Source organism: Sander lucioperca, chromosome 3 (genome assembly GCF_008315115.2).
Source record: "Sander lucioperca isolate FBNREF2018 chromosome 3, SLUC_FBN_1.2, whole genome shotgun sequence".
NCBI lineage: Eukaryota > Metazoa > Chordata > Actinopteri > Perciformes > Percidae > Sander > Sander lucioperca.
In genome coordinates, this window is record NC_050175.1 from 20,332,068 (window position 1) to 20,358,532 (window position 26,465).

Genomic DNA, 26,465 nt, shown 5'->3' on the forward strand with positions numbered 1-26,465 from the left:
TGTAACTGTGTGCGTGTGCGTGTTTGTGTTTGTGTCCAAATACTGAGACACTGGTCTAGACCAGGTAGGACATACTGTACCGTATGCATTTCTATGGAAAGGATTTGTAAAAAGAGCTGGAAAAGGAGCCATAGAGGCCTTGTTTGACTGTCTCCGTTGCAATTTTTAAGACATGTAGAATTAATGATGGCAATATGCAATTTGCAGGTCCGCCACAATCGGTGTATGAATGTGTGTTTGTGAATAGGTAAAAAAGAGGCAAATTGTAAAGCGCTTTGTCCGGTAAGGTAGAAAAGCGCTATATAAATGCAGTCCATTTACCATTTACTGTACAAGGCAATGATCAGAGTGCAAAGAAAAGTCCTGAGTAAAATAATATTTTATATTATAATATCTATTTTTTTATATTATCATCCAACGACATTATTTCACAGACCTGCATTTAGCATAATACTCTTCAGTCTCCTTCGGTAAATAATAGTTTGTCAAACCTGCCTCAGTAACCCCACTACAGCCTCATGTACATGACAAGTTAAAGACAAGTTAGCAGTTGACTTTTCAATATTTACAGAGCTCCCAGTTCTGTTAACCCTACAAGTTCCACATACATGAATAGATTTTATAATGTTATGCGCAGGTGTTTTGTGCATATCTTGCTGTATTAGTCATAAATCCTTGATTCCATGATTTGGTTTTGCTGGGTTGCAGAGAAATGCTGATGATAAAAAGCTTAAACATTCCAGTTTTTAATGGTGATGTAATCACACTGCATAAACAAAGTAGTTTGAACACAATGATCAGCATAGAATAGGATATTCACCTGAAGCAGTAAGAAGTTTTGTGTTTGTTTTTTTTTCAAATGACGCAAGTGGAAATTGAGCTCAGCTTGAGTTCACACACTTGAGCTGCGTCAACAGAGCAAACTGATAAAATGAAAACGAAACACAATGTAACTGCTAAATGTAGCTCGTCATCGTCCTTCTCGCCAGTCAAGTGGGGAGGTTTTTTCTTATCTCAGCTTGTTCCACTAGGGAGGAACATTTTACAGGAAGAATGTTTGATTATAACATTTAGAGACATTTATCTGTATATGACGAAGAGTTGCCTTACTGGCAAGGTCACCATAGCTTAGTAGCAAGTCTCTATTAAAGGCCCTGATATTCTCCAAAACAGACTTGGACGCAGTTCTGTTTTTACTACATTGCTAAGAAATAAACTTCTGAAATAGTGCACATCATAATTTATTATCCTTATTGAACCAGTAATGAACCAGTCATTACTTAAGAGTGAATTATTAGAAGTACATTTTCTTTAGAGCAGAGAGGGTTTTTAAACTGTTGTTCCAAAAATGGAGGAAGGTGAGTTAAGATGAAATGAGCAGCAGTGCATGGCAGGAGACAGCACACTGAAAGGACTGAAGACACATTGTTTCCAGTAGGCCGCTGTGTGACTCACGTGTGTCCTGTTTGTCTCAAAGAGTGGAAGTTGTCCTTGTTCTCAGCTTCCTGCAGGCCGGTTGGGGGTCCACAGCAGCGCTCTGCACCAACAGTCTATGAGAACATTTCCTTTTGTTGAACAGAGGTACTGCTCCCCTGAGGGAGTATGCCATCAGTGCTTTATAAACACTTGGCAAGATGAAGTCATTGTTTGTTTCTCTTTTAAGATATAAAAAAGTTTTCATTCGTTGGAGCCTTAAATTCATGTCCTTGGATTAATGTTCTGTCCTCAGGTTAGACTTTGAGAGGCATTTGTAGATTAGAAGACTGCCTATCAATTATTATGCAGAAACATTAACTCAAATTCATCCATACAGTGGAGCATTTATGCTTTACCTGTTTACATATGCTGTTTATGTTGGGGCAATGTGCAAACAGATGATACAGTAAGATTTGACAAGTCAGCATATAAAAAACAAGTTCATTTTGTAGTCATATCTGCAAAATAAGTGTATTGAAAGCATGTCGGTAATAAGTACTGTTATTCTAGACATGGTTTTCTGTGTAATGAAAATACAGCGTGATAGGCTCAAATACCAAAAGAAATCTTGCAAAATGGTAAACTAAATCTCACCATGAAACCCAAAGCCTTTTGAAGTTCAAATGGTCACAGCATGTCGCCAATAGTCTAAACTGCAGCTTATGAAAACGCCTGACATTAAAACTGTTTATTATCTCATGTACGCTTCTACTTTGTATAAGGCTGTCAGACAGAGGAAAATGAGAGCAGGAGTGAACTCTGTATCTTTTTATTTTTGTGCCCCATCTCGAACCAAAGTGCTGCCTGAACCAAAGTTCCCCCTTTGAGTGGCCCTGGTGTTTCCGTTGACCAGAGCAGCCCAAGCGAAGAAGAATGCTGGAAACTGGAGCGCTGAGTTGCTCTGTATACTAGTTAATTGCAGTGGCAAGCCATCACTAATCTAATGAGCTGCTGTTCCTGAGTTGCGTCGTGTCCCCTCTTCTTTCTGTGCCCTGAAAGAGGGGGTAATTGCGGACCTCAGTCGATGATGAATGATGAGTTTGTTTCACACAATAATAGCAGCGGGGGTTGGGACATGCTGAATAAGTGGGTCAGTGTGCTGTAGAAAAGGGGATGCGTAGCTGACCCCCTGAAAGGAGCGGGGGGCCTGTTTTGTGTCTTAAATTGAAAGCTGTATTGTGTTTTCAATGAGCTCAAATCTGGAATTTTATCAAGGATGAAAAATCTTGTTCATACTTTCTTGAGGAGATGTGAATTTGCTTATTTTAAGTAATACTTACCTGAGTTATTAAATGCTCTGTAACAATTTACAGTCGGCACATTTAGAAGTGGATTTGATCATGTCAGCATGTGCTGGTATGCAAAGAATGTGGAAAGATGAGGTGCGGTGAGTAGAGAGAAGGGTCCGTTTCCAGGAATGTCTGGGTCGAAGTGGAGAATGTGCACCCTGCCGACCTCCTTCTTTACTCAGCTCCAGCTCTGTTACAGTGCACCCGCTCCGACCTGCGGGAGAGGCTCGGATCTTTTCATTTATGCCTCTTCAGGGTGCTGCAGTTGCATCTCCATCTCTGCAGCGCTCCGGATTCTCAGTGTCAGAGGCTTTAATAGGTCTCAGCTGTACTCTCCCTTCCTAACTGTAAAGACAGAGCCTCGTGCTTATCACACCATTTCCAGCTCTTGTTATGTTTCACCTACAGCCTCGAGCCACAGTGTGTAACATGGCCACATTGTTATCACGCTCTCATCAGTAACCTCAATCCCAACTGCCGTATTTTTTCATTTCCTAACTCCACAGTTTCCACAGAAGACTCCGCAGTGATTCCACGCTCATCCAACACTGTTCATTTTCTGGCCTGTGCCATTCTCGGCCATATCTCAGCCTGCCTCTCGAGTAATCTCTGCCCGTGTGTGAACTAAAGTCTCACTGTCTGATCATCAAACTTACGTGGCTCAGAGAAGAGTTCCCCCTCGGGCTTGTTTTGAAAGTAAAGACTCCCGCATGAGTCTGTGTGTTTGATGATAGCATTATATTTCCCAGCGTAGCTTTAGTAGCTGATTTAGCAGGCGACTGGAAAGAGGAGGAAGGAGACGCAGGGCAGAGAGTGAGGAAGGAAATGATGGGGAGAGTTTCTGGATCTTGACAGAGATGGCAAGGAGTTAGCCATTTATCCGTATTGATTTTCAAATAGCTTTAATGATAACTTTGTAGTTTGATGACACTTTTAAAAAGGGAAACTAAATATAGTAGCATTTGCTGCACGGCCATATGATGGTCACATTCATGTAAAACCAGGCGGTGGCTGGATTTAAGTGTTGTTCCTAACTCTGCAGCGTTGTGGAGATCTGGAGGTCTGACAATGCAAGACTAGTTGTTCCTTTACCTCACTGCCTGTGAGCACTGATGTGGTGGAAGCATAATCTGCCAAATTTGTAGGCTGGGACGTCTCTGTAGCACCACAATACTTACTTTAGAATGGTTTGACACATCGTTTGCCTTTAACAAATATTACGCGCCCCCCCAATTTTGATAAAATTGCAATTAATTGTGCTGCCCTAGTTAAAACCTGAGCGGTTGCATTCATCAAGCAGTGCTTTTAAAGGCAGTCAGTGTGTCTTATTGTGAAGTTGTAGGTGATTGTTCATTTTTTTACATGTTTTTTGTTTTTTTACAATGTTTTTTGATGTTCTGCCTTTTTTGTAATCCACATGACCATGAATTAATTAACCAGAATCCAGCGGCCTGTTATTATTTTACATTACATTTTGATCTTGTATTTGTAACTATGCCAGCTGACAGATTCAGAACATGAATTTGGACTTCACTGTTAATGTGTATAGCTTGGCCTGAGATCTCCATGTTTGAGTTGTTAGTCTCCACACTTTTACTGTTGTGTGGGATGTGGATTTTGGGCATTCCTTCTCTCGCTCACATGTTTATTCAAACCTTGTCTTTTTTGGCCTTTGGCCTGAAAAAATGGAAAAGGAGTTTTCTCCCCTCTTTGTCTTTGATTGAGTTTTAGCCAGGATAGCAGTTCATGATTTCATTGGCACTGTGAAGCCTGAAAGTCAAAGTCTTGAGTCACACTCAACTAACATTCTTTATTTTGATAAATACTAAAGAAGTGCTACATCTGATGCAGTACTTTATACCGTATTATGCCTTCACATTTTATCATCCAGTTTTACATTGGAAAATGAATGGATTTACAGATCTTTGCTGAATATTTTACAGAAATAAAAGACTCTGTATTAGATTATCCTGGAGTTTTTAATAACTCCAAAGTGGTGAGCACAGGACCCAGTTTAATCAAATCTGGTCTCAGGAAACCCAAAAATAAATGATTGCTATTAAATATAATTCTGCCTTTACTACAGGAAGTGCTCTTACAGGTTTTGGGATTCATCCAGTAAGTGACTGTACTGATGGCCAGGGAGTGAAAAACTAGTAAAATTATGTGAAATGTTTTTTTGTGTGCAGCCCTGAGAACGTGGATACCCTCAGCTACAGATCACTTCCGATAGTATGTTCACTTTTTTCTTTTTTTGTGATCAACAATTTTTTTTATAAACATACAATTCGCAACATGAATATATCCCCCTCCCCCTTTCATCATCACCACCCACGCAGACAAGAATCAAGAAAAGATGACACAATAACTACAATATTGAAGACCATTCAACCAAAGAGTAACAAAATAGACAATAAGCCAAATTAACAAATGTATAAATGACAACACCATAAGCCCATCATGCACGTCTCTCCCCAGCACAAACCTTCTGAGGAGCCCTCCAGAAAGCTCAGCTAGTTTATCATTTTCTAGTATATACATACATAACCCTAACCCCTCTGGCAAACCGTTTATATGGCATTTTTTCAAACGCACTCTGCCACTCTAGCCATCTCACAAGCCCACTGCTGGATTGACGGTTGATAAAATAATCTCTCTGGCTATCATTAAACTAGTCTGTACCCAGCTTCTCATGTGCTTATCCATCCCTCTTACAATTGACCCATCTCCCAGAACAAATAATCTTGGGCTGAATCAAGTATCCCAGTCCAAAACTCCTGGACCTTATCACAGGACCATAGGACATGAAGTAATTGGCCGTCCTCTGTCTTACATTTCCAACAATTTTGTCTATCTTTCAGACCAATTCTAAGCAATCTAGAACTAGAATCTTGAACAGAATGAGGTCCACCTTCACATCGCGTGACATATTTTAAATATTCCTACAGATTCTATTCCACTCCTCATCATCCAATGTAATACTCAGATCCCTTTCCCATGTCTTTTTGAAGGCTCTATCCCCCAGGTTTTGCATACAGTAAGCATAGAATAATACTCAGAAGCCTCATGACCTTTTCCATCTTTCAACAACACCTTATCTAAACATTCTGTTGCCTTCTGGGCTGAAGAACAGATGGTGAAGTTGCAAATATCTAAAAATTTGAGACCTAGGGATTCCAAATTGCTCTACCACTTCCTCAAAGGATTTCAATATGCCGTGTTCACTTTTTTTCTAAAGAATAAGTAGTTTACTAATCTTGCAAGCTAGGTGTACTGTGATGAAGGCACATGAAAACATGTTTATGTCCTACAGCCATGCTTATTTATGTTACGATTGCAGTTGTGGGTGTAGTTGTCAGGAAATAGTGTTTGTGGTGTCAACAGGTGGATCCCAAAGAGTTAAATGTGACACTTTAAGGTCACTCTAAGGAGGACTTGGGACTTTTAGAAAACAAAACAAAAATTATTTTTAAGAAGCAATTTTACTAAATTCTCTTTTTATTTTTAATTCAGAAACGTCAATGTCTCTTACGGCACAATCTCACCAGTCTCTATAATACCCTGTTATATCCAAACATCTCTGCAAGCTTGCAGTTTGGCTTTGCACAGAGACTCTTTTAAAAGCTGGTTTTTGATTCCATTTCTCCGAGTACATGACAAGATTTGGTTATCGTCCTCATTTGACCAAAGAGATGCCAAAGCTTCTCAGCTGTCGCGTTTTAATTTTTACTTCAATCCTTCCTTTCACTTCATGACAGGCCTTCTGTTCAGTTAACCTCAGGTCTGGGTACATTCTTTAATGAGGAATGCTGTTGTATTTGTAACACACACTTTGTGCTGGCAAAGCAAATAAAGGCTTCCACACTGCCAAGGAGTTTTTTTTATATTTCTTTTCCTGATATGAGGGTTATGTGAAACCATACATGAAATGACGTGTACTCTTAATGACTGTGGACAGTTTTTTATTTTATTGTTTAGCCAATAAACATAAAATACATGTCTACAAGTATAGCTGGTCTATAGTTAAAAGGCTCATTATAGCCATGCATATTTTTGCACCTGTGCAAAGCTATAATCTCTTTGTTTAGACTGAAGTTGTAAGGTAATAACATGTATTTCAATGAAAAGACAACTAGAAACAGATAAACTATAGATGCTTGTGGTAGTGCAGAGACAGCAGGTGGATGTTGAGGCTTCCTGTGTTGAATCAGTAGTGCAATCTGCAGGTGATGGTAAGGTGGAGGTTATGGTTTTGCAACAATTGGTCTAAAAAAGAGAGAATCATACAGTTTGGTTTGTAGTGCGCAAAAGGAAAGTTAAATGAACAGATATTGGTGATGTATGCAATTTGTGAACAAGTGACAGTGAATATATACGACAGGAAGAACAGGAAAGAGAGGGAATTAACCAGTTGTAAAAAAAAAAAAAGTGTAAATGTGAGATTAAACCTCTTCCCCATGAAACCTTTGCAGAAGCTTAATTTGGTATCAGTCATCAATCAATGTATCAGTGTTGCTGTGGGCCCCTTTTTTAAGTGAAATCACAGTGAGTGTGTTTTCGCAGTTGCTGTAACATTTGAAACATAATATTGCACTGCATGTTATATTGTGCGCCATTTTGTTGTTTTCATAGTTTGCCAGATGGTGGACTGGGGGAAAATATATGGGGGGGTGGGTTGAATACCTTCAACATGTTTGTCTTCAAAAAAGGAAAACGAAGCACAAGCAGAGCAACATCAGGAATGGGGAGGGAAGAAAATGACAACATGTAAGAATATGGCTTTGTGGCAAAATGTCTTAAAGTGGACAAACTATCTGTGTTTGCAGTAATTTTGAATGATATTACCTCTTTACCTGCTCATAGTGGGTCTCTCAGAGTTGTATTTGAACTTGGTTACTTGTAGCTCAAATGTCTTTTATGAAAGTGTATGTCCAGTATTATGGAGTTGCCTGTATACCTGATAAAGGGATTGATCTTGCTGGCATTTATAGAAAATACAGTTCTCTGAAATATGGAATGAACTTGTAGGAAAACGATCTACACGCTGTTTGGTTGCAGATTTCTCTTGCAGGTTTGTTGTAAATGTATTTATCTTTAGGCCATCAGCTCTTTTGTTATGCTGGAAGCTTATTTGGTGGGAATAACTGAGTGCCAAGATTTCACCACAGCACACGACCTGAGACACATACTCCAGCATTCATGGAGCGCTTCAAAGACTGAACAAAGTTAATGTGCAACTTTACACAAACAGTTTGAATACAAACAAGACACCAAGTCAAACTTTGAGTTAGTGTAGAGTGGCGAAAAAAGACATACTTTTTATGATATTGTACTAATACACTACAGTCAGCTTGTGTTGTCAGTCTCTTTGTTAAATTGATATTTAATTAGGGGATAAAGAACATTATTAAATGGACAAATGATAAGGTGATTGTTTTGTTAGTCCTTATCCTTCATTGCTTGTTAGGTAAGCTTTAATAACACTTAACACTTTTAATGAATGATTAACTTTGTAGGAGTGCACAAGAAAGATAGTATAGCCTCATAAGAAACTGAATGTATAAGAAATTAGTCGGCTTTTAATAGGCAATACTAATGGTTCTCAGGTACGTGATTGTAATATTAGAGGTGACATTTATGTCTTAGATCTTTCCACAGCTGATGATCTGTCATAAATATAACGGATCATAATGAAGGTCAATTAAAATCACTCCAAGTAAATCTGAGTTGCAGAAGGTAAAGTCTAATAAAAAGAGGCTAACGTCACTGCATCCCCTCCCGCTTCCTCTCACAGGCAGCAGTAGGGTCTTCCTCTTTCTGGCTGGGTGGCTTTGTCCATGTTTTTAACTGGTATGACACAATGTGGGAAATGGGACAGGCAGCGAGATGTGAGGGCCGAACTAAAATGGAGCACTGACACACACTGTCAATACTTATTATTGTAGTGAAAGCAGTGTTTAGCGCTACATCCTGCCCAACCCCACTGGAAACCAACACTTTGATATGCGAGTTCTCAAAGCAACATGAGGAATCTGCTGTAACCCAACATGTCACAAGAGACCCACTCACCTGGGCCCAAACTGCAGCTACATCACTCCAAAAAGACGTATGCAAATGCAAACGTATTTCCTCTGTCAGTTGCCAGTTTGTACAAGTAAACAGGTATATCGAGCTAAACTTTAATGGAGTTTGATATTAATACTTGTTCAGTTTTTGTTGAAACTATTTTAGAAGTGTTGATTCAACTTGATGGTAATTTTGGCTGTAATACTGTAGTTTGTGGTGCTGAGGAATTGTACTGCTACTGAGAAGTTGTTTCTAATATTTACAGCTTCTTTTATATAAGATCTGCAGTGTTTGCAATTGTGTTTTAGTTACCATACAGTCTTATATTATTTGACTGCTATTTGTTGTTGAGCACGAATTCTCATTTGTTTGGCTAATCTTGAGAGGTTTATCTCTGTATTTGGCAGTATTGAGTCAGTACAGGCCTCCTGGCTCCTTTGACCTAACTAAATGACCCAGTCAGGCAGAGATGAGGGCGGCTCTGTGGAGACAGGGGAAACAGGTCTGACTGGCCTGCTGCAACTGAAACAGGGAGGCACTCTTCATCTTACTAGTACAGGAGGTGCCTGCATGTACGCACCATGACGGCAAGCTGATCCATGAGCTCCTTTCAAATTAGTCACAAATGGAATTTGGAGCAGGATTTCAGCAGAAACTAAATTTTTCATTTGTAAATAAGTTACCATCTTCATAACCTCCTTCAAATACCCAATGACACTACTACACTATGCTGTAACTCACAAAACATACAATACACTTTTACCTGCTGCAGTTTAAAGTCTGCTATGATAGTCTGTTTCTGTGTGCTTTTTAAAAAGGGACACATATGATATATCACTGTCAAAGGAACCCACATTTTAGGATTTCCTCTTCCTGCTGATTGCAATGTAATTTTGCAGGACAGTGTGCTGTACTACAAATTTAAGAATGAGAATAACAAGGAATAACAAACCAGTTTTTTTTAGTTCACCGAAAGGGTGTCATCTTGACTGAAACCTGTTATCTGTCATACTGATTAAGTCATGTGGTTGTTTTCTTTGTCTCTGTCTCCTGTCACACGGACATGTATTTCTGTCTGCCTCCTGCACAACACTTCACCCTGAAATGTCAGAGCCAAAGCACACTCTTCATTCATATATTTGAGTACAGGAAGAGCTCACAGTACTCCCCATTAACTCTGTCTCTGCCACTGCAGGCGCTTGTCTCAAGACTTGTCTAAAACGCCACCTCACGAAATGGGAACGAGAGCTGAGCCCTGAGGGGAACACAATTAATTGGGAGGCAGTTTGGGACAACATTTTCCACTGTTCCAATAACCCAAATCACCAGTATATCCATTTCAACATATGCCATAGGACATATTGGACTCCTCAGAAGAGATGCGTCTCGAAAACCATTCCTACTTCCTATTGTACATTCTCTCAACCTGAACAAATTGGAACTTTCCTGCATATGGTCTGGGAGTGTGAACAGGTGCATGAATTCTGGAATAAAACAACATCAATAATATCTGATGTGATAGGATATCTAATCCCTACTGACCCGATTGTTTTGTTATTTAATGATGACTCTAAATTACACCTGCTTGAGAGACAGAGGAAGATTTGGCTAGCTGGCTCAACTGCAACCAAGAAAATGATAGCTCAACGCTGGTTCCCCCCCATTTGCTTTGTATAAAACAGTGGTTGGCGTATTTTCTAGACATAGTTATGCTTGAGCTCTCTACAGCAAGGATTAACAAAGCCAAATCATCAACTATAGACCTATGGAAAAGCACAGCAGCACAAATATCAGACCTAATGACATCACGAGAACTAGAGAGGAGTGACTAGGCAAGGTGTGGTTTCTGTTTGTTTGTTGCTTTTGTTTTCCCCGAGACCGCAGAGGGTGGGGGGTGGGAGAGGGTTTTTGTTCTTGTTCAATTTGTTTATCTGTTCTATGCACCATCTGACATTACCTGGCACATATTGTGGAATTTGTTCTGTATATCTGAATGATAAATGGTGCTAAAAAATTATAAACAATTGATCTAAAAAAAAAAAAAAAAAAAAACGCCACCTCACAGCAGTATGTCAGGTGGAAAAACTTAGAATCTAGAGACTAGCAGATCTGCCTTGCTAGCCTGCTAACATTGTATGGACCTCAGTTAACAGAGGCTAATGAAAGCTCAGATTGAGTTGCTTCCATTTGTGCTTTATTATGAAGTGTGAGAGAATTACAGGAGGACATTGTTTTTCTGTGTCTCCACAGCAACAAAGGTTCAGTGAGAAACTGAGCGCTTCAAAAAGCTTTTTGTTACGTGAGGTGTTTGTTGGAGAGATTCTCAAATGTTCCATCATGCATCGTTGTTCCACATTCTGATGAATGTCACAGACTCCTGCTTCCTTTGTACTGAAGCCTTGTGTCTTGTTCTGATTTGCAGAGCAGCGCAGCAGTGGTCCGTGAGAAGGCTGAAGTGGAGGCAGCCAAGGGTGCAGTGGAGGGCCAAGCAGGACGGCTGACCCAAGAGGCCGAGCGTCTGCGCAGGCGGGCACAGGAGCTGGAAAATGAGGTGGCCAAACTCAACCGCATCATCGATGATGCCAAGCTACAGGAGAGCAGGCAGGGGGAAAGAGCTGGCCGAATGGAGGTGAGGGGTCAAGATGTATAAAGAGGAAGTCGGTCACTCAACTGCTGCTAGTTTTATTTTATTATAATCTGGTTTTGTTCTACACTGCCAATGTCTTATACTATACTGTATGGAAGTCTTATATGCCAATGTCTGCTTAACAGAGAGAGAAAAAGCAATTGGAAGAATCTTTGGCTGAAATTAAGGAGCAAGAAGAGGAGATGTCGCGTGCCAATCGAGCGTTGACCATTCGATTGGAGGATGTGCAGGTGAGATCAGCAACACTGCGCTACACTGCCTGTAGAGAAATTTCTATCACATGGACAGTTTGTCATTTTTAATATCGTATCCTTCTATAGAGGAACTTTTCCAAACTGAGCACTGAACACAAGGAGTTGGAGGTGAGGTTACAAGAAGAGAGGACTCAAAAGGAGCAGTTCAAGCACATGAAGAACGACATGGAGGATGAGAGGAGGCTGCTGGACCGCACAGTGGAGAAACTTCAGAGGGAGGTGAGTGTACTTGAGTCTATAGTACATTAACATTTATCCTAACAGGCAACGCATAGGTAGAGTTGTTCTCAGATGGCAGATTTTGTAGCAAAGAGTTGTGTTGAGTAGTTCTTAAATAATTGGTTATTTAAACAATGCGGAGGCCAGTGCTCCTTCAGTTTCACATGCAGTCAGTCCAGAGAACATAATATTGCTCTTGAAGATGAAAAATGAAACCAATTACAGAAAATAAACTGTTCTTTCGGCACTCTTGGGCAAAGCCAGGAGAAATGGTATATTAAACATTTATAGAGTCAGTCATGTTGGTTTGAAATGCCAACTCGTTTTGACCTCAGTGTTTTCATCAGGGCAGAAATAGTAAGAGTGACTGAAGAACATTTTCTTTTCTGGGACCATTGAAGTATTTAACTTTTTTTAAATTAAGGGATTCTAAAGGATTTAGATTGGATATGTGGATTCAATGCTTGTTTTTCCTCACATTTCTTTCTGTCTCTTGCCCTGCACTCTACCTCACTGTGCCTGCAGATGAATGATATTGTGGTGGCGTCCCAGTCATCCACTCTGGAGCTCCAGGAACAGATTGATATTTATAAAGAGAACAACCGAAGGGAGCTGACAGATCTGCAGAGGCTTCTGAAGGAGCGAGGACAGGAACTGGAGAAGTGCCTACTGGCTACCAACATCCTGCAAGAAGAGGTACAGTGTGCTACGTCAGCCTCATCTAACATAATGGGCCCTCAGAAAGGAGTCACAGATTTGAATACTGACACCGCTGTCATGGTCAGAGTGGTCAAATCAAGGCCATCATTAGTCAGCCCAACTGAGCCCTCCCATGCAGAACAGCAGATGATGAGCCATAGTTTTTTCAACCAGTTTGACTCCTCCAGCCAACATCATCCTCTCCTTTCAGAGTGCGATGTCATCACTTATCACGTATTTCTGCTCCCTGCTGTCCTCTTAAACCCAAAACATAGTATTAAAGTGAAGCAGTTGAGCCGAGTAAAGGCATAGAAAATCTCTGTTCTTTATTAAAATGAATGTTTACACTCGCTAGAAGAGCTAGAATTAAAAGGGAAATGTGGAGAATTTCTTCATAATCCTTTGATGTGGCTACAGCACCATAATGGTGAAACTTGACAACCTGAGACCACTCTGCATTGTTGCATTCAAGCAATTTATCTTTGTCAACAGTTAAGAATGTAAGGAATGTTTTTGTTGAGCATAGGAAACGATGTATGTGTGTATATTATGTTAGAAAGAGGATGGCTTATGCTGTTTTACGTAGTTATCAAACCTTATTTAACTAGGCAGGGCTGTCAAAGTTCAGTGTGTTGATATTGGATGTGGTCATGTAAAAGAAAAGAGGATGAAACAAAAAAAAACAGTTTTTGAACCACTAGTGGGGCTGTGAAGTAATGTTACATTACTGTGCAATCAACAGTAATGAAATACAGTTGCTCGAGGTAATGTGCCCCAAAAGGAAGCAGTGTGCCAATAAAGAAGGAGAAGAAGATAACTGTAAACAAGCAGATGTAAACACTGCAGATTTCAAAACATTAAAAAAGGGGTGTGTGTGAAAATGTTTTCGAGGTAGGAAATGCATTCATCATGTATGTTAGGCATTAAGGATACTCACACTGTACCCTAACTCTAACCCTGTAAACAAAACTGTCTGTTCATGATGAAAACTTCACTGGGTACCTTTTTAATAGAGGACTTGGCAGGCTAAGATGATTTTAGGCTTTAGAGACTTCCAAGCAAAGAAAAATAAGAGTATTGACATTTCCTTCTCTGGGAGGAACTATCTACTGGAGTCATTACTTTCAGCCTTTATTTGACATGCATAACATGCTGCCACTCAGTTTTACGTATTTACTGATCTGAATGTTCCTGATATGGGCTTTTAGCTGTATGTGTGCTTGTGAGTGGAGTGTATAGGACATGGTCAGCATCCTTTTTTCCTGTCTACATCCATGCTGATGTATCTTTGTCCAGCTGGTGTACAGGAAGAGGAGGATGTCAGTGTTGTGATATCATTGTTGTGAAAGCTGTGGTGGCAGGAATCACATCCTCCTCGCCCTCTCCAGAGAAATAGATTACTTTAGACTGGGCCTAGTGAGTCCACTTTTCCAGCTTGCCCCGTCCATCTCCAACCAAGTGGACTTGGCAGACTGTCACTAAAATTACAAGTGCAGGCCACACACATGCTTCTTCTTTAAAAGTCTTTCCTTTCTAGAGAGGCCTGTCCAAGAAGACAGCAGTAAGTCACAGCAGGTTTCACTCGCTAGATGTAATTTAATTCCTTAGTACAGTCATTTATTAATCCTTTAACTTGCTTATTGCTATTCAGGGCTTGAGAGACGATGTACGAATATTCCATTACGCTTATTACTAAGTCTTTGTATGCTCAGCTTTAGTCCCGTGGCTTAAATTAGGTCTTACTTAAGTACTATTTACATAATGAAATATGGAATAATTCTGCACTAATGGCCAAATATTTGTTCTGGCTGAGACATAAGGGCAGATGATGAATTTTCTTTGTCTTAGCATTAAGCAATGGGGGCAATTTTACAGCTGTGGGGGGCACTGCTGCTGAGTGAACACGGGGAAAATCTAGCTGCACTGGATTCATTAGTCACTCTCAGGGAACTGTATAATATTTTCCCTAAGCAGCAACTAAATTGTTGGTCATCGCTACAGCTGTGATACTTAAGATACTTAGGCTACTTAAGATAAGAAGAAAGATGACATATTGAACAGGGAGATGGACTTTCAAGAAGTATTTATAACCATGCTGAGGGTCCTTTTAATGAGACCCTGAACCCCTACTAGACCAGGTCCACTGATCTTCAAAATCTTTGGTCTAGGTATTTACACAGGACAATGAAATGTGTGGGCAATGTGCAATGATGTTTCAGTCATTTTTCAGGTGTTGAAATATGTTGATGCATTTTGTTTTAGTTGTCACGTCGGGAGGAGGACCTGCGGCAGTGCCAGAGGGAACGAGACGAGGCCGTGCTCAGGGAGACGACGCTGGAGAAAAAGGTTCATGATCTGGAGGTGGAGGCTGAGACAAAGGCCCACGCTAAAGACGAAAAAGTTCGACGCGTCAAACTCATGGAGGTACATAATGTCAAATAAAGCCACTGATAATGGTTTTATCATTAGTAGACATGATGATGTCAGATCGTTGCAAAAGGCCTTATGACCATCATTTAGGATACTCAAACATCTTAGTATACCTCAGTTGGCAATTATTTATAGAAAAACAAATTCATATAGCAACACTGACTGACCGTATGGATGTATCGGCTTCATTTTGCAGGAAAGGGTCGCTCAGCTGGAGTTGGACCTGGATGAGGAGCGTCAGAGTGGAGACCAGCTGATGGACAGGATAGACCGAGGAAGAGAGCAGGTACAACACACACACTCTCAACACATTCTCATTATCCCTGTTCACCTGTGTCGGTCACCTGCTGCCCATGTACACTTTAGTTCACACAGACATGTCTCTGTTCCATCTCAACCTGTGAATGATATCCAGATCTCTTGCTGCTTTGTCTTCCACCTCTCTAACATCATGACCGCAGTCACTAATCTCTGAACAAAACAAACACGTGATCTCTACCAAACAATTTCAGGTCTCAAATATAGTCCTGAAAGAGTAAATTCAGTAATGATTTATATGCAGGTTGATGTGTTATATCAGTGATTCGGTGCATGTGCTCACTCTGAGGTGTGTGTTCTTACATATAATATCCACACCACAGGATTCCCAGTTTATTTCTGGTCTGGATAAAGTGGACGGGTTATTGCTTTGTAAGATGATCTTGCATAATCATTCATGTTGGCGGCCTGCCCGCGTGGTCTAAGAGTGCCTATCCAATTTTCATGCATCAGTCACAAAAGACCCCTCTTAATGCGCTGCTCGGGCCAAAATATGCGAGTTGCCAAATGTCTCAAGTTTTCAGGTTGTGGAGTTCACTTGAAAATTACACTCAGTAACTTCATCTTGAGAACAAATCCAGTTCTTGTGCTTGAAGTCAGTTTTTATATCCTCACAAGCAAATGCTCCAGTTTTCCTTCCTCCCTGATAAAGCTGCTGACGGAGGCACAGTAAAGTAAGATTTAGATAAAGTACATGTGCTTTTAGGATTGTTTGTTTGTGGAAGAGTGCTTACTAATCAGAGGGAGGATGTTAGTTCTGGAGTTTTTTTTAAATAACACTGCTTTATTGCAACCTACTGTTTAAATGCAAATGTGTATGTATTGTGGTCAGAGTTTCATGGAACCTTTGCATCTCCTTAATATTAAATGCAAAAACTATGAGATCCAAACACAGGCCTGTAAGGCCTGGCTACAGGTTCCTCTCAGTGTGGAACTGACAGACTCAACGCTTGTGGCCAAAATTTTTAATTAATGTGCGTAGCGACAACAAGAGAGGCTTAGTGTGTGTTGAGTAGAGTATTTAAAATCTCCCTAAATGGTTTCCCTTTTGAAAAATTCCCTAGCAGGGAGGAAAGAGTGGCGTCGTGACAAAGTGGTATTGGTTCGGCATGAGGCTGAGGTTGGTTGTCAGGGCAACACTCGAGCTTTGTGCAGACAGAGTGGAGTAGGTTGAGTGCTCGTGGTGTGTGTTTGTCAGTGCACACACCCGCGGGAATGTGCTGGTGTGTGTGTGCTGTGTACTGTGCTCTAATGTCTGTGGGGAGGAGAAGGGGGATGTATGGCTATGGGATGGAGGGGTGCTGGGGTTGCAGCAGAGGCAGCAGGAAGAACACCTGCGTCTCTCCTGGCACCAGGTGCTCCTCTCCTGTCTAAATGAGAGTAATCTCCCCTCTCCTCTCCTGCCGTCTTTCACAAAGCAGATTAGTTTCGCGGTATGTTCCAGTCTGCTGATTCAGCTCCCTCAAGCACTGTGCTGGGTGCACCAGTTATAGGGGCCATCGTTCATCAGAGAAGCCCACTGTCACCTACTAATTGGCATAAAATATCAGCAATTCTAAGCTCCCCTCACAAAGAAAGAACCATCACGGCTGTATCGATTTCTTTTCGGATCCTTCTTTCTTTTGAACCAGGCTATCATTGAGCAGTCATGTTCATGCAGTAAGGCCTCTCGGAGTTGATTTCATGTTCAGTGAGTGGATATTTGATCACATCAGATTAATATTAAAGGCATAGTTCGACATGTTGGGATATATGCTTATTCACCTTCTTGCTGAGAGTTAGACGATACCACTCTGATATCTGTCCGTCTGTTAAATATAAGCCAGTTAGCTTAGCTTAGAGTAAATACTGCTACTGATACAGCTAGTCTGGTAACAAAATCTTACTATGTTCACATAAGCCAATGTAAATGCACAACTTGTCATGTTTGCACTCCAAAACTGAACTATTCCTTTAATGTTAACACAAAAATGTTGCCAGGTTTAAATAAATAACATTTTATTATTATTTTAATAATATGTTAGTCTAAAAGCCCACAGCTGTATATTCGTTACAGAAACTACTGGCATTGATTTATTTTAACATGTTTTTACTACAACCCTGTGTCACTGGGAGTTGACATAAAGATCAACAAAAAGTGGAATGCAGCCAAACAAGAAAATCCAGCTTACTAATTAACTGAGGCCCTTTCAGCATTAAGTCTTCTATTGTTTAGCATTTTGAGCCACTGAGCGCTACAGTGGTTTCTGGTGTGGGTGAGACCGTATCAGATAATAATTGTCATCAGACTGTATGGGACCGTAGCGATGACAGTGTCTGGACTCGGCTTGACAGGTGGAGCAGATGAGGAATGAACTCCTGCAGGAGAGGGCTAGCAGACAGGACCTGGAGTGTGACAAGATGGCTCTGGAGAGACAGGTACACACTCTGTCTGGAGGAAAACCCTACAAACTCAGAACAAAGCACCAACTCATTTCATTCATATGTCTTTTCATCATTTTCATTGAGTTTCCAATTCATTCATTTATTTTTGATACACTAATATTATTGTACTGTATATATTATGATATACACATACATTTGCCCAGTTATGTGCCTCACTACTTCTCTCTTTGTGACCTCTCTAGACCAAAGACCTGAAGAGCAGAGTGGCTCATTTAGAAGGCTCCCACAAGTCCAACAAAGAGGGCCTGGTAGCCCAGCTGGAGGATCGCATACAGGAGCTGGAGGGGAGACTGGAGGGGGAGGAAAGGTGAGATGAAGGCTCCGACGGGGAATAGAGATGAGGTGTGCGGTGGTCAAGGTGACGGAAGAGGAAAACGTTAGGGGGGAAAGTTAACTGGAAAGTAGAGAACTAGGTTAGGTATGACAACCTGGGAGTGACTTCTAAGTTCAAGTTTATACTTAGACACTGATGGATTTAGACTACAACATTGGAGCCTATATAGGAGAAGGAGATCACAACTTTAATATTGCTTTAAATGATGTACATCAATTGGAAATGGGGCTTTAAATCAGACTATACAGTGACTTTTAAATCATTTTCTTATTTAGAGGAAAAAATCCAATTCTGGGTAATCAAATCCTTAGGGGGGAAATCTGAACAGCTCTTAATTATTATAATTCAAAGCTTTATGCAAGTCAATATGATGTGCTGCACTACATGTACAGTATGATGATGCATTGCGTTGCATGGGTTTCAGGGAGCGTGCCAACCTGCAGCTGGTGAACCGCAGGCTAGAGAGGAAGGTTAAAGAGATGATGATGCAGGGTGAAGAAGAACATAACTCATTGCAAGATCAAAAGGACCAAGTACGTAATACACACTTTCATGCCCTGACTAACCATCATTAAACTCAATGTACTACATATTTTAAATGACTAGCCATCTAGTGAAAATATTTGTGGAACCCTGTGCTTGTTGGTTCTTCTTGAAGTTGAATCTGCGTCTAAAGGCCTTGAAAAGGCAGATGGACGAGGCTGAAGAGGAGATCGACCGACTGGAGCACAGCAAGAAGAAGCTGCAGAGAGACCTGGATGAGCAACAGGAGGCCAATGAGCAGCTCCACGGCCAGCTCAAAGCTCTGCAAAATGAGATCAGGTAAACGCATAAAAACAATATCCGATTGTCCATTTGTCATCCGTTACAGACTAAAATAAGAAAGGGTTTAAAAACAAAATAATAATACACATACATTCTCAGTGTCCTAGTTATAAGCAGCACGATGTCCAATGGTTAGCACTGTGGCCTCACAGCAAGAAGGTACCGGGTTGGAACTCTGGCCGTCCCGGGCCTTTCTGTGTGGAGTTGGCATGTTCTCCCCATGTCTGCGCATGAAAGCGCTTTTAATGTGTCTATGATAAAGCGCTATTATAAATGTAATGAATTATTATAATATTATTCTTTCTCATCCAGGCGTAAGAGCACCTCAGCACCACTGCTCAACACCCTGGACGATGACGACGACGACGAGGATGACGACATCAGCACCGACGGGGAGACGTACTTCAGCTCATCATTGGGGTACAAGCGCTCCTCAAGTCAGGACAACATCTTGTCCACCTTCACTTTGTAAACAAATGGGACGGGAGGTGGATGATAAAGCTGCTTTATATACATCACTGTTGGACCAAACAGCTGGAGAGCTGTGCCACATGCTTTTTGAAAAGACTACACCCAAATATCTGTGTGGTTCATTCTGGGTTCAATCTCGATGTCCTTAAATTCAATCAGTATTATTTGAGCAGCTCTGAGATGAATAGATTCAATCATAAAATATTTGATGTTTTAGCCTCTCCAATGGAAATTAAATGTATATACTGTTTAATTTGGTAATTTTACATTCCCACATGAAATCGTATGTAAATGTTTCAGTTCTTTTCTGAGTGGATTCTCCTTTGTTAACAAATGCATTACACATGATTATCCTAGCATTAGTAAACTTAAAAACTTTAATTCACTGTAAAACAATGCAACCAGTACTGCCTTTGTGAACAATATGAGGTGATTAATCCTCACTGTTTTATACCTATCAAATATGTTAAATGTACTTGCAGTATCTGAATATAAAGTTCTATATCATTCCATTTAAAAAAAAAAAAAAGAATCTTTACATTTTATGATTGAAGATCATATCTGAGTATATGAAGTGACCAGTGCCAGGATGTTTTTTATTTTTTTATTTATTCACAGTTGAATACACAAGATCCTGGCTCAGTGAGGGTTTTAGGGAACAGTTAATGAGGGACTTTGTACACATCCATTTTTAGACCGTTTTATATGGTTTGATATGAATAATAGATCCATTAAAATATTATCAACAGGCATTTGTTGCAATTTTATCACACAAGTTACTCCAAATATTCGTGACACCACACCGCTTTTACTTATCTACTGGAAAAGGCTGCTTAATGCAATCATGTGTGATAAAACCTAAATTAACTTTATTTAGTCTTTTCTGTGATTATTGATTCTGAATCAGACTTGTAGCAGTTACAGCACCGAACAAAGATACACATATCGAAACAATTTCATCTCTGAAGATATTATATTAGAAACCTGTTGATCTAACTTCTATCTCTGGTAGTGATTTCTCTCCTGAATGGGGTAGTGTTGGTAACTGGACATGGTTTAAATCTTTTTGTTTAACCTCATATGTGTGTGTTTGAATTGTGCCACTGAACATAAAGCCTTGCAATGCCTTGTACATGTGCTCTAATTTCCCTTGAGCTCAATGAGGGAATTTCTTCAGATGAGAAACTGACATTTGATGTTTTGCTACACTGTGATGATTTGCACTCTCTGTTGGCTCTGCACGGAATATAAGTCTGACATATAAGTCTGACACCTGTGGAGGGAGAGTGGATGGAGACTAATTGCTGCCACTACCTCTCTGTACATGTGTATGTTCATAAATCCTGCTGAGACTAAAATAAAGTTACTTCCAGTTACTCTTACTCATGTTTCTTTTCTTGTTGAATAATTCTTGGACATTGATTATAACACTTAAAGATCCCTTTCAGACATGTTTTAGCAGGTACTGTATAAACATATTCTACTTTGAATAATGATTGGTATCTATCATTTTTCCACAAAAGTTCAAAAGCCTAGTTAAAAATTCTTAAGACGAGAAGAATTCTGATATAATTAGTTTTATTGTTCAGATCCTTTACTTAAGTAGACATAATCAACACAACTGTGAAAATAGTCTAGTAAAAATCCTGCATTTTAAGTTTTACTCAAGTATCAGCAAAATGTAATCAAAGTACTTTAGAAGTGCTTTTGTTTTAATATTAAACAAGCTATTCATTTTTAACACCTGTTTATTAACTTATTAAACAACTTAATTATGCAGCATTTTCATAACTGATCAAGGTGGAGCTGATTTAAACTATTTCATGTGATGATCATATTGTTAATTTCCTTCTTAAAATAAGTGAAAGAATCTGCCAGTTCAATTGTTTCTGACAGAAATAAACTTGTTAATGATTGTGAGAAAATATGACTTTTAGGACTCAATAATAGACATGAATTTTTTTGCAGTGTTTGCACTATGCAAAATGTGAAATTTTACAACGCAACTGAAACAAACTGAAACAGATGTACACAGTTGTACACTGACTTCAGTCAGCCTCTGTGATAAAATCTGTGGGGTCAAAGCAGCTGTGACAACAGCGGCTCTTTATCTTTAATTTCGTGCTCAGTGGGTCAGTATTCTTCCTGCTGGAACATATGAAGCAAATGAATCCTGTGTTTGGGCCTGATCCCCTTTCAGTGCAGAGTTTTGACCTGCTTCAGTCTGTGGGGAAAAGAGAATTCCTGGTGTCGAGCTGGAGCACAGTGGAAAGTGTATGTATTTGTAATTAATTTGCGTCACATTGTAGAGGTCTGCTTTTACTTTGATATTAAAGAATCAGTGTCAAAAAAAGCCACAATAATCTACTTGTTTAATCTAATCTAATCTAATCTACTACTGATTTCATGTTTTAAGACAAAACGTCCCAGAATTTCTTTCTCTACACTGGTATCTACAGCTGACTACAGCAGCACAAGGAGGTGAATGGGCTGAGCTTTCTTTTTCACACTGGCTATTGTTGGCAGGGCATGACCTTCATTTGTTGCTATTCTGTGTGGAACAAACAAATCAACCGTTCAAGTGCCACAGTATTATCTCTCTCTCTCTTTTGTGTGAAGTCTAAACTAATAGGGGCCGCAGGCTGGACGGCTTAAGAGGGGAAAGTTGTGTATGCTTAACAAGGTGATCATTCTTGGGATTCCTTTATGTGCTTGAGTGAGTTCAACCAGAGTGACTGCTGAGAAATAAAGAGGTAGACAGCTGACAGAGAGTTGTCTCGGAGGGAACTGAGATTTCTCTTTTTCACACAGAGCTCTTTATTTCACACTTCTAAATAGGAAACATACAAGTTCAACAAGTCTATTTCTGGCGGTTAAGTGTAGGTGGACAGAAAAAAATAATAACAGCTTGCGAGCATTTCTGTTCAAAATCTCATAGTGCCATGCTGCCCCCTTGCTGTAATAATGGTACCTGGTTTCATAGTTTTGGTTCCCTAACAACAAGTAAGCTTTCCTAAAAACTAAGATGCAATAGAAGATCCGAAATAAACAGAAAAAAATCATATTAATCAAATAAAGATCTGAACATATTTTTTAAGTAAATTAAAGAGAATTCGTACATTTGGACTTTTTTTAATTGAGTGCAAAAGTGGTCACTATCAATGAAAAGGCATGCCTGTTCTGTGTTCCATTACTTTACAGGTATGAGCATTAATAACAAAGTAAACAGTAAATGGTTTGTAAGTGGGAGTGGAGGCTATTTTTTTATCCCCGAGCTGAGCTATCAGACCTCTGCAGACCCAGAGGGACATAAAGGGGGACGTCTCCCACTCAAACAACCTACGTAACTCCTAAATAATTCCATCTTGATGATGAATAGTTCGCTATAAGACTTTTGTGAATGATTATTATATTTTATGGCTGGTTTACTGAATGTGGTGCAAAGATAAAAGGTAGATGTCCTTTTTGTAAGTTCAGTGACCTTTACACGCTCTGGTCTGACCCCATATCCTCAAATCCTATTTGTAGATCAACACCCGCAAAGTTGTATTGAGTTTTGTGTTGAGTAATACTAGTAACACTGCTTAGGTTCTGTACAATAACACCTTAGCTCAACATTTGCCTCAGGCAATGAAAACCTCAGTACAGCAGGACAAACCTGCTTTCCAGGCTTGTTTGTTTTGAGTCACTATAATGTATCTCAACTCTTTTATGATCAACATATAGTTTTTGAAAACATTTTACACAACTATATTGGCATCATTAATGTCAGTAGATTCTTCCAGCCAAGCAAATAGATCCATTGATTTAAATGAAATAACCTGAAAGATTATCATATTGGCATTGTTATGAATACATTCTTATTGCAATGTTCAGCACAACATAGTCACAGTGTCAGGGGGATATGTGAACCCTTACACAGTAATGATTTAAAAAAGGGCACCATTCCTTAACTACCATACAGGCAAATCCACTTGATATTACAATGAAACATCAGCAAGCCAGTCCAATGTGCCCCTCCCCTTTTGGATGAGGTCACTTACACTGAATGAATGATTTATCAGAGGCTATAGATCCATAAAGCTGTCATCATTTCCTTTGATTTTGGCATTGAACCTTTCCATCGGAAAAAACTCACACACCATTGTGTTACAGTAGAAGGTTTTTTTAAAGATTAGGTTTACATTTGTTCAAGTCTATCTACTACTAGATACACTTCAACAAATGTGAACTTAAATACTTTAAGGGGACAAAATCCACAGTACTAATAGTGTGCAGTTCAGCCAAATATAATGAGGCTTCAGCAGTTACAAAACTCAAGAAGGGATCTTTTAAATTTACTGTGTTTTTGGTACCAAATTCCCTCTTAGTGTTACTATTCCTCCGCCCCTGCTCAGCGAGGAAACTCTGTTTGTGGATTACCAAAGAGGGAAATACTGTAACTTCCCCATTTGCTAAAGCTTCATATTAACTTCTTAATCTGAACATTAGATGTCATTTTCACACAGAATGAGGACTGTGTGGAGTTTTTCCACAATCACTTACATGATACATTGCTTTAAGAGGGAATCGCTTTGCAGCAGGTATGGAAAAGAGAACCTATGACACTTTCAATGTACATATTGTACGTGTTAGTATTGCTTTAAGACAGACAACATGAACCTATATCCTTTAAAGAGTACACATTTTTTTGTACAGCAGCTTCGATATGTGTGAGAAAAATTCCTACTGTAAGTAAAAATATTCAGCTTTAAAATTGTACAAATGAAAAACTGTGCATGAACACAACTTTTTCAACAACCCAGTCAGTTGCTTTTTAAGGTTGCCACAAATTTCTGAAAGCAGTGCAACATTGAGAAGCTGCGTCACTTCCTCACAGACAGCACATTTGTCTGTCAACAGTTGTAATGGTGTTTATCTGTCAAGCATCGCTAAAACACAAGTCAACCTGAATTCCACAGCTACTGGGACGCTAAAAAGGACAACAGCTATTGTTGTTGGTTTAAACAGCGAAATCTTACACACGCAACTGCTCCCACACAGGAGAGAAGATCAAACACCTCCACTGTAACCTACATGCAGGAACAAACAATACACGCAACTTAACTCCTAGTTATCGCTATCTTCCAGTGCTGGATAAAGTACTCAATAGCAATACCACACATATTCTATTACAAGTAAAAGTCATGCATTGAAAATGTTACTTGAGTAAAGGAATTTTACTTTTATTAGCAAAATGTACTTGAAGTATCTAAAATGTAAATGTCCCCTGTGAGTGTTGTACTATATTATTACATTTTGTTAGTGCTGTGTATGTGTTAATGTGCAGAATTGTACTGTTGTAATTGGTCAAGGGAGAGCTAATTTTGCCCTTCATAATTTCCCAGAGCCCAAAGTGACACCTAATTGCTTGCTTGGTGCAACAAATATTTCAAACCCCAAATTACTCAGTTTACGATAATTTAAGACAAGGGAAAGCAGCAAATCATTACATGAGAAGCCGGAACCATGATTAATGAACTAATCATTTCAGCTCTAATGAGATCTGAAATAGTCAGTTTAATCTATAACAAAGCATCATATTTTGTAAGATCATCATGTGTTTTATATGTAGAATAATAATATGAAATGCAACTACAGCCATCAAATAAACGTAATGGAGTAAAAAAGTGCCATGAAATGGAAATACTCAATTGAAGTACAAGTACCTCCAATTTGTACTCAAGTAAAGAACTTGATTCATGTTAGTTACCTTCCCATAACATGTTGCTTATCTGCTTGTTGGCATATCATAACAGATGTTATCTCAGGACACTTTACAGACAGAGTAGGTCTAGACCGGCTACTAATTCTATAATTTTCAGAGACCCAGCAATTCCCCCCAAGAGCATGCATTTGGTCGAGGAGGATCATGACACAAAACCCCAGAGGATAGCACTTAAAAACATTACTAAAAACACTTAATTCCAAAGTGGTCCTCGATGGAAACAACAAACACAACACGTGGAAGCAATCGCATTACAATATAAACCTACTAGTCCCTCTTGCAACGTAACGCCCATGGCTCAAACTCCCTCCCTTAAAAGTGAACCATCACTCCCCACAAAGCAGCCTTAACTTTTGTTTTAAAAATAGTCTTTGTTCCATGAGAAGATCCCAGTATTGGAAAATTAACTTCTTGCTATTTAACCTTTAATACGAGGAACACTGCATGGCATGATGCTTACTCTTATGTTGCAATTATGTTGGATTCCAACCATGTGACATTTGACAGTTCATATATTCTGGGTCTTTATTTGTTTTTTTGTTCAGTCAAATGTACTCCACGTTAAATCTGGTCGTTTTTGGAAGACCGGCCCCGTGGAATTGATCCGATGCTGAATCAAAATCTGACCGAAAAACAGTTAAAGTACAATCGTGACAGGAAATGAATAGGATATATTTATGGGAGAGGACTTCCACATGGATTTCCACATGACATTGGGCTTGGACAAAGGCCTGGCTGAGAGACCGGCTCACTGATTGCAGAAGTAAAGATACGCTGTTTGTTTGACATCTGGTTACTGATTAACCACTCAGACCCGCAGAAATACCACGTATACTGATCTGGAAAGTTTTCTTTTCATATTTACTGATGTATTTTGACATCAGCTAACAGCTGATCTGTGTTGACAATAAATAATGTACAGCCAAACAAGCTCTTGCTTGGCAAACTGCCTTTAAACTTGACTCTCCTCTGTGACTCTCGTGTGTCTCTAGTTTCTAGTAAAAGGGAGTGACTGGAGGCCATTCATACGAAGAATGTGATCTGGCTGTCAGGACTGATGAGCATAATTACATTGTGTAAAAAAAACAAAAAACACCAAGGTGTAGTTGTGACAAATCATGTTTACTGTGTTGTCTTCCTCTTCATCACTACCAATAATAATAATAAGTATCAATAATGTATTGTCTTAAAACGACTCCTTCTGACTATTTGGAATTAGAAGAAG

General features: G+C 39.6%; 1 protein-coding gene across 3 annotated transcripts in view; it reads left to right on the forward strand.

Moving 5' to 3' along the window:
* The window catches only part of cgnl1 (cingulin-like 1), a 32,387-nt gene extending 11,532 nt beyond the window's left edge, over positions 1-20,855 (forward strand). For 2 of the 3 annotated variants that reach the window (XM_031314143.2, XM_035999462.1), the window contains exons 9-19: positions 11,254-11,460; positions 11,604-11,708; positions 11,799-11,951; positions 12,477-12,647; positions 14,913-15,074; positions 15,277-15,366; positions 17,733-17,816; positions 18,026-18,150; positions 18,602-18,710; positions 18,836-18,999; positions 19,315-20,855. In XM_031314143.2, the coding sequence (XP_031170003.1) occupies positions 11,254-11,460; positions 11,604-11,708; positions 11,799-11,951; positions 12,477-12,647; positions 14,913-15,074; positions 15,277-15,366; positions 17,733-17,816; positions 18,026-18,150; positions 18,602-18,710; positions 18,836-18,999; positions 19,315-19,474 (1,530 nt within the window). In that variant the 3' untranslated portion in view covers positions 19,475-20,855. The remainder of the gene's footprint in view (positions 1-11,253; positions 11,461-11,603; positions 11,709-11,798; positions 11,952-12,476; positions 12,648-14,912; positions 15,075-15,276; positions 15,367-17,732; positions 17,817-18,025; positions 18,151-18,601; positions 18,711-18,835; positions 19,000-19,314) is intronic. The other variant, XM_031314144.2, reaches the window with a different exon arrangement.
* The last annotated feature ends 5,610 nt before the right edge of the window (positions 20,856-26,465 follow it).